General features: G+C 36.5%; 1 protein-coding gene across 4 annotated transcripts in view; it reads left to right on the top strand.

The window, feature by feature from the left end:
* Positions 1-5,959: 5,959 nt before the first annotated feature.
* The window catches only part of LOC106081010 (uncharacterized), a 32,965-nt gene continuing 22,353 nt past the window's right edge, over positions 5,960-16,571 (top strand). For 3 of the 4 annotated variants that reach the window (XM_059364037.1, XM_059364036.1, XM_013242681.2), the window contains exon 1: positions 5,960-6,739. In XM_059364037.1, the coding sequence (XP_059220020.1) occupies positions 6,642-6,739 (98 nt within the window). In that variant the 5' untranslated portion in view covers positions 5,960-6,641. The remainder of the gene's footprint in view (positions 6,740-16,571) is intronic. The other variant, XM_059364038.1, reaches the window with a different exon arrangement.

Genomic DNA, 16,571 nt, shown 5'->3' with positions numbered 1-16,571 from the left:
ATATATTCGGAATTAAGAGACATTTTGTGTAGAATACGAAAGTGCCGAAAACCAAGAGACAAAGTGTACACCAACAGTTGGAGAATGGATAGTACGTACTTTTCACACAACAACTGTCAAAACGCACTATAAAAAAATGGTGACGGAGATAATGCGAACACATTCCGTACAAGTGGTACTGAGTTCTATGAGCAAAATAGTAGCGACATGTCGATATCACGATAAATTTCGCACAATTTTTAATGCAAATGTATTTAAATGCTCCCGAAATGGGCCGAATCAACTTTGTTTCAATATTGTTTTCTTTGTTGTGTGTTGTTGTTTGACTTTTGTTTGTGTTCTGACCAGGACGCACTTATAAGGTGGCGTCATTCGAACAGCTGAGTATGAATTAAGACAGTAGACAGAACGTCTGCGCCACTTTTCAACAAAAAAAAAATAATAAAAGAAAATTTTTTCTAAAAAATTGAGTGATTTTTTTTATATAAATTTTCGTCTCGTCGCTATTTTCAACAAGACTGAAGAAATGTGTTTAAAATATTTTTCGACTGCAAAGGTACTTAAAAGAACAATATTTTTTCTAAAATATCACACGATTTTTTGTGAAAACATTATTAGGCTGCTGCCAACGAAAGCACAACTATTTTTTTTCACACTTCACGTATTTTCTTTTCATTTAAAAATATTTCCGTAATTTTTTCTCAAAAAGGCAGTAATCCGGCCGAAGAACAACAAGGCAGTAGGAGCCGACAGGTTGTCAGCAGACTTATACAAGACTGCAAGCGACACGCTGAATGCACGATTGGAAGCTCAAGCCAATGTCCCGTATGAGCCAACTACGGAATAAGTCCTCTTCTCATCGCATATAATAAGAAACTTTCGAGGATACTGTGTGAGAGATTAAGTAAATACAAGATTTGTAGTACCATTTGGTATCAATCAAGATATATTCATTTACAGTTAGTGGCAGTTGCCCAACAACGAAATATGAGTGCACTATCTGTCAAAATCAGTGATTAGTGTTACTCTGATTTTGAGTATGTTACTAGTTCGCGTCATTTTTCGTCGTTTGTGTGTATGATTCTTAACTATTGGGTTGCCCAAAAAGTAATTGCGGATTTTTCATATAGTCGGCGTGAACAATTTCACAGCTTGTGACTCTGTAATTGCATTCTTTCTTCTGTCAGTTATCAGCTGTTACTTTTAGCTTGCTTTAGAAAAAAGTGTAAAAAAGTATATTTGATTAAAGTTCATTCTAAGTTTTATTAAAAATGCATTTACTTTCTTTTAAAAAATCCGCAATTACTTTTTGGGCAACCCAATATAATACACACACACAACCAAAACTCGTTGACAGATAGTGTACTTCGCGAGAAAAAATTTTACTCAGATGTTTACGATACACTACCTGGTAATTATGACATGGTATCAATCAATATATGTATATTCATTTACAGGTAGTGGCAGTTGCCCAACAATAAAATATTGAGTGCACTATCTGTCAAAATCAGTGATTAGTGCAACTCTGATTTTGAATATGTTACTAGGTCGCGTCATTTTTTGTCGTTTGTGTGTATGATTCTTAACTATAATACACACACACAACCAAAACTCATTGACAGATAGTGTACTTCGCGACTAAAAATTTTACTCAGATGTTTACGGTTCACTACCTTCTAATTATGTCTTGGTATCAATTCAATACCAGAATACCAGGAGGCTATAAAGAATTAACGGCATAACATTTGTATTCTTGTCACGGCGCCAGAAGTGTTGTTGAGCTTTGTACTTAAAATATTAGTGTATTCATATGAAAACCACTTCTGGGAATCAACGGATATAATTGCTGAATACATAAAATTGAGGTTGGTCACGGTGTAACATCACCTTTTGTAATTATTAACATAAATAATCGAAATAAAATTAGGTTAAAATTATTTTCAAGGTTTTTTTTGATTCATTTGAGGGTGGAATAATCAATAATATTTTGGTACTAAAATCAATAACGGTCTGATGCTAAAACCAATAACAGATTGGTATTAAAATCAATGCCAGTTCGGTAATAAGGCTAATACCAAACGGTACTAATCATTTTATGCTTCATCCATACCATCCGGTATGGTTTTTGTACCATACGATGTTGATTTACTATGGTACTGAAATGAGCACGTTTGGTATCAACTTGTCTCTGGTTGTACGGTTGAGATTATCAATGCCGCTTTAGATATGGCAAATCCACCAAAGGTTTCGCATATAAGAAGTTCATCGATGGCACCACTTTAGCTCTTACAGCCAATGTGTCTCGGTACCCCTTAATCCACTATGGCTCAAAAACCAAACGATGCGGATAGTGCCGTCTTCAGGAATGTGTTAATCACTTTACACCCCAAGATCGAGTTACGGTCAAGCTGCCGGAAACAGTTCTCAGTCTCTGGATAGTTAATGTTGACACCCATACCCATTCCGTCCCCAGGTTAAGACCCAATTTCAAGCCTAAGACCCACCTGCAATATGCCGGTAAGCTTTTGGAAGTGCCACATTCAGTTTAGTTTCCTGCCCAAGATCACTCACAAGTATTTCATATAGTCGGTTATTGAAATCGTCCTGTTGAGGAAACAACACTCCTCGAAACGGCCAAGTTCGTCTTCCGCTTAAACAAGCAAATGTCAGTCTTCTCTGGATTAATGTTCACTGAGGGCTAAATCTAGCCCTTTCTACATATGTAGCTGATTCGGATTACTGTCCTATCTTCAATTAGGATCCGCAGTAGTTTCTTTATGTTAGTATTAAGATAATCACCATTTAATATCTCTCTCAGATGTTTTTACCAGGATTCTCTGAATGAGTTTTTTGTTTTTCTTTTTTTAATAGCGTAAAATTTAAAAAATCGTTGTGTTATTTTTTATTGTCTTAAGAACGACGGTTTTGTTTTCTTTATAAACACCTCTTCATCATCACTACTACCTCCCTCTTGATCAGAGCAGGTACTTTTTGAAAAAGTTCTCTAAACAAATCAATTATTGCTTTTTAAGTTAAGAAATGTTTGTTTGATGCCTGAAGAAGAATTATTTTCAAAATAAATTTTGTTTACCTTTTTAGAAATTTTCATTTTAACGGACATACTAAAAGTGACGAACGTCTTTTCAAATCGTGTGGGTATTTCTGAATTTCGTGCATTTTAGGTTTTCATAGGAAATTTAAGAAGACCACGTTAACTAAATACAAATGAAACATCGCCCACATTAGAAACAAATTATTAGAGTTGTTGCAGTTGTTTTTGCTGAATGAATTTATGAGTGAGTTGTATACACACACTCAATTTGTTAATTTCAAGGGAAGTATGTATGTATGTAAACATGTGACTCACGATATTACAAGAGATAGTTATCAAGGAAACAAAATTTCCCAACTTTTTTTTAGTTGAGACTCAAACAGGAACAATTACCGTTGTGTATTCTAGAGCATGGAGCTTTAACAGTTTCTACTACACGAACTAAATGGTAATGTTAGTTAGTGCTAATCGAAGAGAACGGAGCAGCATTTTAAGAGAGACCCTTAAAATTTGAATGTTGTCATTATAGCGTTTTATGGCTGGTACTATGTTCGTTTTTCGCAACATTTTTTCGTGATTACTTTCTTCAGATAATAGATTTTGAAGCAAAAAAACTTGCTGATGTCATTCATTAGGACATTCCCTCATTACTTATGAAAACATTTTCTTAATAGTTTTCTGTTTTCATTGAGATTTTTGTACTGTTTCATAAAAGTAACGGTGAAAATTTTGTGTTTTCAACTGTGGAAAACGAATATAGAACCAGCCTTTAGAAATAAATGATAAATAGCAAAATAACAAGCTTACGATTACTTACTCTCGTTTTAAACACTTCAACATGTAAGTTAAGATTAGTAATATAATTAATATAAAGGGTGATTTTTTAGCTATTATGATTTTTGGCAAAACTAGTTTAACCAGCTCACGCACGTTTCGTGTTTTATTTCACTGTCAAACATCTTCTGTTTGTTCTATAATTTAACCATGAATAATCACCTTGCAAACGAAAAACGCTTGCAAATTATTGAATTTTATTAGCAAAATGCGTGCTCTGTTATAAAAGTTCATCGTGTTCAAACAGCGGCGAAGCTCATTTTTGGCTCAATGGGCACGTAAATAAGCAGAATTGTCGATTTTGAACTAAAGACCAATGCATCCAGAAAAAAGTAAAATTTTGTGCGGTTTATGGGCTGGTGGCATCATTGGACCGTACTTCTTTAAAGATGATGCGAATCGTAACGTAACTGTGAATGGGGACCGGCCAAATGGCCGCCTAGATCGTGCGATTTAAAATCTTTAGACTATTTTTTTGTGGGGCTATGTTAAAGCTCATGTGTATACAGACAGGCGCGCTTCCATTGACACTTTGGAAGACAACATTAGCTGTGTTTGGGAACTCAAAAATTTGTGCAAATCTGCACAAATTTTTAGCGGAAACGAAAGTCGTCACGGATGATGTACGCTTGTTGTTGTTTTAGCATTGTGTTGTACACTGAAAGACTCCTTTGGGTTAATGAAAGACGCCATCGAGCCAATGGGTCACTCCTTTGGGCCAATGAAAGACGCCATCGAGCCTAGGGTCAATAAATTGACGTTTATCTAAGGAAAATATCTCACAAGTATCGCCGGCACTTTTAATTAAAAAAAAAATTGTTTTCCAAGCTAGCAAATAAAAAACAAACCAAAATAAAAATCAGCTGTTTTTCTGCAAATTTTCACTGGAAGTCGTGCACGTACTTTTGCTTGCAAATTTTTTTAAGTGAGTAAAATGGCTTTTACCTTCTGCAAATTTTTACTTGCAAATTTTTAGTGGAAAAGTACGCGAACAGACCTGTTGAAGCATTTATTCGTGAGATACCGGCCGAAATGTTGCGGATGGACCATTTGAGGCGCAGTCACGGTCAACATTTACATGAAATAATCTCCAAACATTAAATTATATGGAACGTACTATCGATTCAAATAAAGATTTCATCCATTTTTCTGCATTTTATGTTCTTTTTTTTTTTTTGAAAAACTTTCCTACAGCTCTTAAAAAATTATCCTTTGTAAGTAACTGAGAGAATAACGGTCTAAGGACTCTGCCTTGGGGTACCCGTATACGACCCGAGTTTTGCAACTCCTTTGACTTCTAGTTTGTACAACCGTATACGGTTTCCTAAATACCTTTCAAGTATCCGCAACGTATTTCCACCAAAACCATAATATTGTAGCTTATCTGCACTATCTGTCAACGAGTTTTGGTTGTGTGTGTGTTTTATAGTTAAGAACTACAACGCACACAAACAACGAAAAGTGGCGCGAACTAATTTCATACACAAAATCAGAGTTGCACTAATCACTGATTTTGACAGATAGTGCATCCAATATTTTGTTGTTGTGCAACTGCCACTACCTGTAAATGATTATGAATGAATGAATATATCTTGACCTTTAGCACCTTCATACAAGCCGTTGTAAATAGCTGCCATAACGTTGGCAGCCGCTTACTCCTTACCTCAACCCTTCCTAATCGGTACTGATGTGCATTCAAATATTCATAGATTTGTCTAAATAAAATTTTCTCACATATTTTATTAAAAACCGGCAAAAAAGCAATTGGTCTGAACTTTTACACCGTGATGACATTGGGTTCTTTCAGTATCGGAACAATCCAATGTATTTTCAGAGCAAAAATTTTCCATATTTTTACTTGTTTAAACGTTTTAAGCATACAAATATATAAGATGGTTTAATCGTTTAACGGTACTTTAGTTTCTAAACGTTACCGTTGTTTCTAACCCAATGTGTACCCGTATTTTACTACACACACATTTAACTAAAACCAGTAAATTTTTGCTCGGTCAACAGCCCATTGGCAACACTTTATTCGGCATTTCGTTCATATTTAAGAGAGTTTTTTTCTTAGATTGCGGCAGAAACATTTGACCGACGAAAACGCACCAATCTCAGTCTTTTTAACGATTTTGTGCAGTGCACGCGAACAAGCGGGAAAGAATTTCAAAAGAAAAGAGCCAAAGAGCTAGAAAACAAGACGACGGCACGACGAAAAGTATTGAACATAATAAAGCAGTTAATAAAATTTAAAATATTTGTGTGTTAAGTGACATAGAACATATAGCAAGCCTTTAACAAAATCATTAATAAAAACCAAAACGAAATTGGCAAAACCCTAAAAATAGAGGACTTGGCCGACATTCTTTCTATACTTAGCAACGCGAAGTGAAGACAGGCGACAAGAAGTCATCACCATAACAATCAAAATCTTCCTGTACTTTCATTAGAAACCACAGAAATCGCAAAAACAACAACAAAATCACAATTTTTATGAATGAAAAATATTATAACGGTATTCAAAATCACATAACTCACGTGGGATACTACAACCAAAACATTTTCCCTAATATAGATCAATTAGCATAAGGCACTTTATAGCGCCGCCGGCAACCTTTAAATAGAACAAACATATCATTCGTTTGAAATTTTAAGCCTATTTTAAAACACCCCCAAGAATTTGTGGAAATAGTGCGTCAGAATAATAAATAAATCATTAAAGAAATTCCACTACAGTATATAAAAAAAATTAAACATGCCTTCAATAGCATATGCTGCCAATATAATACCTAACATTCTGCGAGAAGGTGATAAAATACGCATCAAAGGAGTTATAAAGGATAATGCCAAAGAGTAAGTATCACTTTTATTAAGAACTTTTTTGTGTAGTATATAAAAACATATGTACCACATTTGACAGGAATGGGTAGGGGTCTACCAAAACAAATTGTGCCAAATTTAATTGAATTCGGGTAGTAAATGGATCTTTTATGGCCTCAATACCCTATATAGGGAGATCGTGTGGCTGATCTATAGAGCAGCTATATCCAAATATAGTTCGATCTGAACCGCACTTCACAGAAATTAATAGTGGTCTACCGGAACTCACTGTGCCAAATTTCATCGAAATCGGATGAAAAATTACCAATTTATTGCCTCAAGACTTTAAGTGTGGAGATAGGTCTATATAGCGGCTATATATAACTAAAATCCGACTTTATGAGATCAGAAGGTAAGGTTTATGTACAAAGATTGTACATCATCAAAAAGGATTTAGAATTTTTTTTTTATACCCAAGATATCTGCAAAATTATAAATACCCAGCTTTTGGGTATAAATGGGTAAATACCCCGTTATTTACCCAATTTACCGGGTAAATACCTTTTGGGTGTTTACCCATCGCCCATCTCAACACATTAAAAAGAGTAGGACATCCAGCGAAATGCTCAAATACAAACAGCATGCCTATGCCAAAGGAAGGTCGGTGGAGATTGACCTGTACGAGGTTGTGCATAAAATAGAAGAATACTTCGTTGCAAAGACTCACACTTTGGTGGTCTGGGGATATGGTTCGACGGAACTTTAAACAATGTGCGGACCGGCACACTGAACCAAATCTTAGAGCAGAACCACGTGGACCGGATCCTTGGAGACTGGATAAACCATATGCTAAGGAACAGGTGGATAAATTGTGGCTCCCATTACATAAATACCAGGAAGGAAATAGCACAGGGCTCTCCTTTGGGTGACCACCATAAGTAACCTATTACGGATGCTGACTGAGGAGGGATTTGGATTTGTTATAATACTTCTAAGGGTCCGAATCAGCTATGCAGATTGGCCGAAAGGGTCTTGCAGATGGCATACAACTGGGCTAGATCTAAGGCTCTGAATGTTAGCCCAGAGAAAACTGAAATTTGCCTCTTCATGAGATAGACGAAGGTAGGCCAATTTGATGCACCAAATTTCCTTAATTGAACGATTGCGATATCTGACAACATCAAATACTTAGGGGTGATCTTGGACAGCGAACTGAACACATTCAGAAGCGTACTGAAAAGTCTCACAGATGTTGGGCACTTTGTGGAAGGGTCGTAGACTCGAAAGAGGGCCGGAATCCAAGGATAATCCACTGGCTCTACAGGAGAGTGATTAGACCAATATTTACTTACTACTCAGTAATTTGGTGCACTGCGAAGGAGAAATAATATGTTAAGTTGGTTGGTAAGAACGTATAGAATGATTAATGGTCACAGTAGGGCTTGTGCTCTTTTTATTGAATGGGGTTACTCTTGTCATACACATACGCATCGAGCTATAGTCCCATATGCAATCGTGGTTGAGGATTTGTCGAAGGAATTCAGTCCGGAGGATGTTAAGGAGTATCTCACTTCTCAGGTTGATTTTGTTGTTGATGTCGTTGGATTTCGCAATGTTTCGGCAAATAAATGGGTTGTTGTTGTTGTTGTTGTAGCAGTGTGTTTTACACCGAGACGGCAGCCCTTGCCGATGGAGGATTCCATCGGGTCAATCCGGTACGTACAACCGGCTGCCATGGGATTGCAATAAATAAATGGGTCCTCAGGCTCGGCAGATCTTCTGACATGGATAGGTTTTATGGGATAGATAGGATGATGCACTGCAAGGTGAGATTTAAAGCTGATGCGCCACAGGGCCCCACACATTGTTATAGGTGTCAGCGATTAGGTCACGTGTCTAGGAATTGCAACATGTCGTTCAGGTGTTCCAAGTGTGGTGGTTTGCTGTGTAAATTACGATGTTTTGGGTCATTCGGCTGGTTCAAGGGAATGCACACGTTGATTGGCGATTGCTGCTCAGCGCGAGGAGCGGAACCAGAGCTAAGAAGGCGGCTAGGTCCAGCAGGAGGGGCACGATCTTTTCCGCCCTTGTCGAAGGTTCATGGTGGCGGTGGTTATAATACTCCGTCGGGGTCGTATCAAGGACTGTCCGTATGACTCAGGGCCCCAGTTTAATGATTGTCAGCGTGTCTTTGGTGGGAATTTTGTCGAGGTTTTTGCAACGATGAGGCGTTTTTCTTCGGATTACGGTAAATTTGTTAGTGAGATTGATGAAACTGGTGTGCGAAGTTTAGATCCTTTTTGGAGGCTTTGTATTGGGTTCCCCAAAAAGTAATTGCGGATTTTTTAAAAGAAAGTAAATGCATTTTTAATAAAATTTAGAATGAACTTTAATCAAATATATAATTACCATTTTGTTCGATAACCTTTTGCCATCTTCCTGGCAAATTTAGTATTCCACGCTCATAGAACTTCTGGCCTTTATCTGCAAAAAACTGAACCAAGGCGATTTTATAGCCTCATCATTGCCAAAAGTTTTACCATTTAAGGAGTTCTGCAAAGATCGAAATAAATGGTAGTCTGATGGTGCGGTCTAACGTTGTCCTGGTGGAATATGACACCTTTACGATTGACCAATTCTGGTCGCTTCTCCTTGATGGCTGTATTCAATTTGTACAATTGTTGACAGTACACATCCGTTTGGTTCCTTCGAAGCAGCTCAAAATATACCACACCCTTCCAATCCCACCAAAGAGACAGCATAACCTTCTTTTGGTGGATATCAGCCTTTGAAGTGATTTGAGCTGGTTCACCATACTTGGACCATGATCGTATTCGGCTAACGTTGTTGTAAACAATCCATTTTTCATCTCCAGTTATGATTCATTTTAAAAACGGATCGAATTCATTGCGTTTAAGGTGCATATCACAAGCATTGATTCGGTTTGTTAAATGAATTTCTTTCAATACATGTGGTACCCAAATATCAAGCTTTTTCACCAGTCCAAGACTTTTTATGTGATAATGAACGGTTGATTTTGGTATATTTCACTTCTCTCCTATCTCACGCTCAGTTACATGACGATCCAATTCGATTAATGCTTTGATTTGGTCATCATCAACTTCATTTGGCCGACCGAAAAATCCGCAATTACTTTTTGGGCAACCATGTTGTAAATAGTACATATAGTAGTTTTTAGTATTTAGTTTTAGGTGTCATTAAGTTTAAGTTTTTCTTTTTGGTTTTGGTGTAACCTTTTTTTCTAATCATTCTGAATTTTTTGGATCGGATTTGTCGTTGTTTTTTGCTGGCGTTTTAATTATAGTCTTGTACTTGGTTATCTGTATATGTTTATATATATTGTACCATTTTTTAATAAATGAATTGAAATGAAAATATTCGGAAATTCCCCGTGTTCGTTTAATCCCAACAACTCCTCTGCTCATTCGAGTCAAACTTTTTGTTTTAGAACTTTTAGGGCTTTATCTCGAGCCCGTTCTTCAAATATGTTGCATCCTTTCACAGAATATTTTTAAATCTTTAGCCATTTGACTTTCACTACGCCGTAGATTTAATTGAATGCTAGCCTTCCCTCGTCGAACTATATCAGGTATTGTTGCAGTTATTTTAAGACCACCGATATGGTATTTAGCAATGCTACCAGAAACGATATATGAAGCGATTCACAAACATATTGTTCACTTTGAGGAGTTTGAGTTCGCCTACAATAGCCGGGTGATTTTCCAACCAAAAATAACGCAATCATATATAAAACTTCAACTCTACCACGAATAATTTCTTGATGTTGGTGGCTTGTAACAATATAAATAGCTCTCAGTAAAATATATATTATGTAACTGTCATTTCTTTTTTGTCAACTACCCTGTAGGAAGAAAGATTTATCGGGCTAAGGTATATATTTTGATGCTTCGCTGCTTTTGCTATTAAATCTTCTATTGCAAAACAAAATATCTCTTACAAACATCCCATCTAAGAACAGCGGGAAGCCTTTTCAATGAGTGCTGTCCGATTAAAGTTTTAGCTCAATAATAAGGAGTATTCTATTTACATCCGAGTCTGTATGAGGCGCCACAAAGCAAAACCTCATTCTGACTTTTGGAGGCTAAGATGCTCATAAAATGAGGATACAAAATCCGCAAAAAAAGTGATGTGACGTTCTTGCCAGGATTGAAACCCCGGATTTCAGCTTCATGGACGTGATAACCAACACATGAGCCATGTTGGATTTTACCATAAATAACCAAATGCTGCTGGTACAAATGCAGTTAAAAAAAGATTTTAATGTGGCTTCCATTTATTTATTTGTGTCTTCTTAATTATTATCAAAAATATAAAATTTAGATTCTGGCAAAATTTCCATTGCTTTTTATTTAAGCATGACTAATATTTTGTGTATGTTCAATATTGTAGACTACGAATTTCAAAACATTTCTTTTGTTCGCGTCATAAATTTAATGAGTTCAATGTTTGACTCGGATTCCTCTTCAATAATCTTATCAGAAGTTTACAAATATATTTTTTTCTAACAGAAAAATATCAAGACACAAGGGAGTAGGTGTTTCTTCCGATAATAACTATCAGCGATTATATTGTGATAATTGCATAGAGTGCATAAGTTATTGTAAAAAAATACATAATCAGATTGAATTTTATAAATCTTGGTCACCGAATCGTATTGATATGATACGAACCCAACTGCAGTCTCTATCATACAGAAGTGAGCTGTTTTCTTTTCGTTATGTACTTCACCTATTTCAATTTGTAAATATTTCAATGTAAATATCGCAATGACTCTGGAGAAGTGTTGAAATTTTCAGATAAGTTCAATGAAAAGCAAATAATTAAACACTTATGGCATAAATTTTGAAAAATATTGATGTCATAGAATTACAAGTGATTGTTTTCATTGCACCTTATCAGCACACATCACTTTTATTATGTCTACTCCCTTAGTATTATTCAAAGAATTATTGTGATATTCCTTATACGGAAATCAAGGCGATGTTTTCGTAATCCTGTGAAAACAGACGATAGCACCTAATTTGCTTTGTAGTTTTAAAATATACCAGAACAGGCTTTACCATTAAGCAGGGCATACTTTAGATGAACACTGATAGAAAAGTGACAGTACTTTGCCAATACCGCCTGGTATTACTTTGTTTGCGTCATTGGAAAAGATGCAACTTGGCCCAAATCGGTCCAGATTTGTATATAGCTGCCATATAGACCGATATCTCGATTTAAAGTCTTGGCCTCATAAAAGGAGCATTTATAATCCGATTTCACTGAAATTTGACACAGTGACTAATGTTAGGCTTTTCGACATCCGTGTCGTATATGGTTCATATCGGTTAATTTTTAGATACAGCTACTAAAAAGATCAATATTATGTTACACGCAATTGAATAATGACTTGTACTGATTAGTATTAATTCCAAATCGGAACATATTTCTATATAGCTGCTATGGGGCATAAGGTATGTATTTTCCACCGGATTTTAACGAAAGGTGGTTTACATATATACCCGAGGTGGTGGGTATCCAAAGTTCGGCCCGGCCTAACCTAACGCCTTTTTAATTGTTTTTGTACCATGCGGTGTTGTTTTACTATCAATACTGTATGGTACTGAAATGAACACGTTTGGTATCAACTTTTCATCAAAAATGGTCTGAAAAAAGTTTTCAGCGGTGGTTATCCCCTCCTAATGCTTGCGACAATTGTTAGGTACTATGCCATGCATAGAATCCGACAGCACTCATTGATGTGCGAGAATTTTGTCCATGTTTCTTAATGGAATGTTCATGGGCAAATTTGTAGTTGCATCCAGCAAAAGAGGAATTTTGGAAATCGGACCGTAAATGAAGTTTTGGCAGCCCAAACGATTTTCGAAATACCAAAGATACCTAGGACCTCATCTTTAATCATTTCAAAGAGTTATCTCTATCCTTTTTCAAATAGCATATTTTTTACTAGTTTTTTTTTCGGTTCTATCCCACTGTGCGTCACCAACCGCTGAAGATTTGTTGTTCCAACTTTGGTAGCCAAGTGTGGAACAACATAGACCATTCATGCGTAAAACACTCGGGAAAATAAATCGTAGAATTGATCGTACCTACCGCTGAGTCTGGGAGAGCCGCAAGCTGCCGCAATTCAGAATTACGAAATTTGATGATCCTTATCACAACCGGGCACGGTGCAATAAGCAAGATGAAGCTGCCTTGAAAAGGATCAAGGATCATCAAGAACTTGTTTTCAAATTGTCCGAAACTATGTGTCTCTGTAGTTTCGGACAATTTGATTTGGACATCTTGTTTTTGGGGTTCAGTTTTTTTTTAGATATAGGCGAGCTTATAAACGTAACTCTTAGAGGTCTCTTCAAGTACATAGGCTAGGAACGCATGTATCGACCACGTGGGTCGGGCCACGTAGAGTGGTATAGATCAGTGGCTGGCAAATACCCACACACTGCTGCACATATTTGTGTACGTGCGCAAGAATATAAGCCCATGGGCTTGGTAATATTGTGCAAACTAATACAACAACAAAAAATACAAGTGTCCAACACGGATGTAAATTTTTTAAGGATTTTGTAAGTGGTACGGAATTCCTAGCTTAAAATTTTCTTTTTATATCCTCCACAATAGGATGGGGGTATACTAATTTCATCATTCTGTTTGTAACTCCTCGATATATGTTCTTGATCGTCATGACATTTTAAGTCGATCTAGCCATGTCCGTCTGTCTCTCCGTCCGTCCGTCCGTCTGTCTGTCGAAAGCACGCAAACTTTCGAAGGAGTAAAACTAGCCGCTTGAAATTTAGCACAAACACCTCTTATTAGTATAGGTCAGTTGGGATTGTAAAGGGCCCATATTGGTCCATGTTTTGATATAGCTGACATATAAACCGATCTGGGATCTTGACTTCTTGAGCCACTAGAGGGCGCAATTCTTATCCGATTTGACCTAAATTTTGCATGAGGTGTTTTGTTATAATTTTCAACAACTATGCTAAGTATGGTTAAAATCGGTACTTAATCTGATATAGCTGATATATACACCGATCAGGGGTCTTGACTTCTTGAGCCTCTAGAGGGCGCAATTCCTATCCGATTTGGCTGAAATTTTGCACGAAGTGTTTTGTTATGTCTTGAAACAACTGGGTTAAGTAAGGTTCAAATCGGCCTATAACCTGATATAGCTGCCATATAAACCGATCTTGAATCTTGACTTCTTGAGCCATTATAGGGCGCAATTCTTATCCGATTTGGTTGACATTTTGCATGACGTGTTTTGTTTTGACTTCCAACAATTGTGCTGAGTATGACTGAAATCCGTCCATAACTTGACATAGCTGCCATATAAACCGATCTTGGATCTTGATTTCTTGAGCCTCTAGAGAGCGCAATTCTTATCCGATTTGGCGAAAATTAAGCATGACGTGTTTTGGTTAAATCGGTTCATCACCTGATATAGCTGCCATATAAACCGATCTGGGATTATTATCCGATTTGCCTGAAATTTGGTACAACGGCTTTTCCCATGACCTTCAATATAAGTCTGGTTCGTTCTACAGCCTGATACAGCTCCCCTATTAACCGATCTCCCTATTTTACTTTTTTAGACCCCAAATTTGATTTGGCTAAAATTTTACACAATGACTTCTACTATGGTCTCCAACATTCAATTTAATTAGCATAGCAATTCTTTTGTTTTATCCTTTGTTTGCCTAAAAAGAGGTACCGGAAAAGGAACTCGACAAATTCGATCAATGGTGGAGGGTATACAAGATTCCGCCGGGCCGAACTTCACATGTTTTTACTTGTTAGAGGTTACTTTGTAGTTTTTAGAGCGCACAACAAGCCGATTACTGGCCTAGGTGTATGTCCATAGTGGCATGGGGCGGATTAATATCTGCACCCTCCTTTCAATCTAACCTAACCTAACCTAACACGGATGTAGATCAATAAACACGGATGTAGTAGACAAATAAACACGTAGGATAGTGTGAAGGAAATGAACGCCTATACTAAACGTGGAACTATCTGCATCAATTGGAACCAAGCTATATGGGTGTAAGGAAGCAGCAAAGTGGTCAAAAGAACGATTTTGAGAACTGCGAAAAAAGACTAATTCTGAGAAAAGGAAGAGAAATGATCTGTTATTGCTTTTGGTATAAGCGATGTAAAGGAAAACAAGAAGGACGATTGCGTAGAAAGGGTAGCGGTACTTCCGACTTTAACCAGCCCTTCAGCCACAGTCTAGTCAATAAAAAAGGAACCCTTATCATTGAGCTTAAACTTAAATCGAAGGGCACTCTACCCGCAGTTAATCAAAATAAACACGCTATTTAACAAAAGGACAAGCAAATATATACAATAGAATGTAGTTCTCAACATATGCCCACATACATATAAAAGAAAAAAGTCGATTAACACCATAAGCAATTCCACTGAAATATGCTAACATCACCTACGACGAGTTCCCCCAAAAAAGTTTAAAATGATTCAATATTTCCCTCCCAAAAACGAAGAACTAAAAAAACGCAGACTGAAAAATTAAAGTCTAATGGGCCTGATTTATTGTGTTTGAGTGCCAAGGCGATGATGTCATAGACAGACATCGAGACTATGCCAAAGGAGCGTAAATATGGCTAAATTTAAAAGGAGCACACACACACACACACAAACCCACTTAAAATTTCCAAGTAAAGAGCCTCATGAAATAATCAAACTCGGTGGCATGTTGGTTCCTTTTCAATGAGCTCCTTTGACCTACGAGTCGCTTATATGGCCCAAAGTAAACAACAAAAAAAGTAATTAACCTGAAATTTACCATTAAATCGCTTTATGAGACCACACCATTGTTGCCTATTACACCATACAGACGTAAGAGCGTGACCAATGTAATAAAGAATGGGAAATTATATCGAAACTTGAAATCGAATTATGTATGTTGTGCTGCTTAAAAAAAAAAACCAAATATCAAACAAAATGTGGTAATTTTGTGAAAAGTTCAATGACATTGAATTAAAAGCTGAATTACAAGATCTAATATGCCATGAAAAAAGGAATTAAGTAGACAACCATACCCAAAGAATGTGTAGACTCTTAAGATTGTTTACAAAAGAGCTCTAATTGATAGAATTAAAAAAAATTCCAATAAGAAAACAATTTCTATAAAAATACTAGCTAAACCAGGCCCGCTCCGCTGCTCCTTCTTTAACTTCATATGGAGCAAAATTTTCCTTTGAAAATTTATTTTCCACAATTAAAGAGCTTTTAGTGAAAAACCATGCTACGAAAATAGTATATCGCTTGACTAACCGTTTAACAATAAAAGCGCTTTTATTTGAATATTCAATATTGGTCTAAGTTAAGTTTGATCTTTATTGGTCTAGGTTAAGTTTGGATGTAAGGTGTACTCCATTCTTTAAATACTTTACTTCAGCCCGAAAATAGTATATCGCTTGACTAACAGTTTAACTATTTATCCCAATCTGAATCCCATATGATCTTTATTGGTCTGCGAATTTAAGTTTCTATATAAGGTGTACGCCATTCTTAAAATACTTTACTTCAGCCCGATATTCTCATGATGTCTGATTTAGGGGTGTTTTCGGGGGGTGAGGTAGTTCCCCAGACACTTGACCCTGACAAAATATCAGCATCGTACTCTTCTCTCAAATACCATTTATTTAAACCACATATTGCCATTGATTTAAGGGGTGTTTACAGGATGAGGCGTCAAAATTGGTTATCAAATTCGTTTTCTAATCTAAAATACCTTTAATTTGAGCCACATATTGGCATGATCGAAAAATGTTTACCCTTTGGTTGGTGTTTC

This window comes from Stomoxys calcitrans, chromosome 2, assembly GCF_963082655.1.
Source record: "Stomoxys calcitrans chromosome 2, idStoCalc2.1, whole genome shotgun sequence".
NCBI lineage: Eukaryota > Metazoa > Arthropoda > Insecta > Diptera > Muscidae > Stomoxys > Stomoxys calcitrans.
The sequence above is the reverse complement of the archived record's forward strand: the minus strand, read 5'-3'. Positions and strand labels throughout refer to the sequence as shown.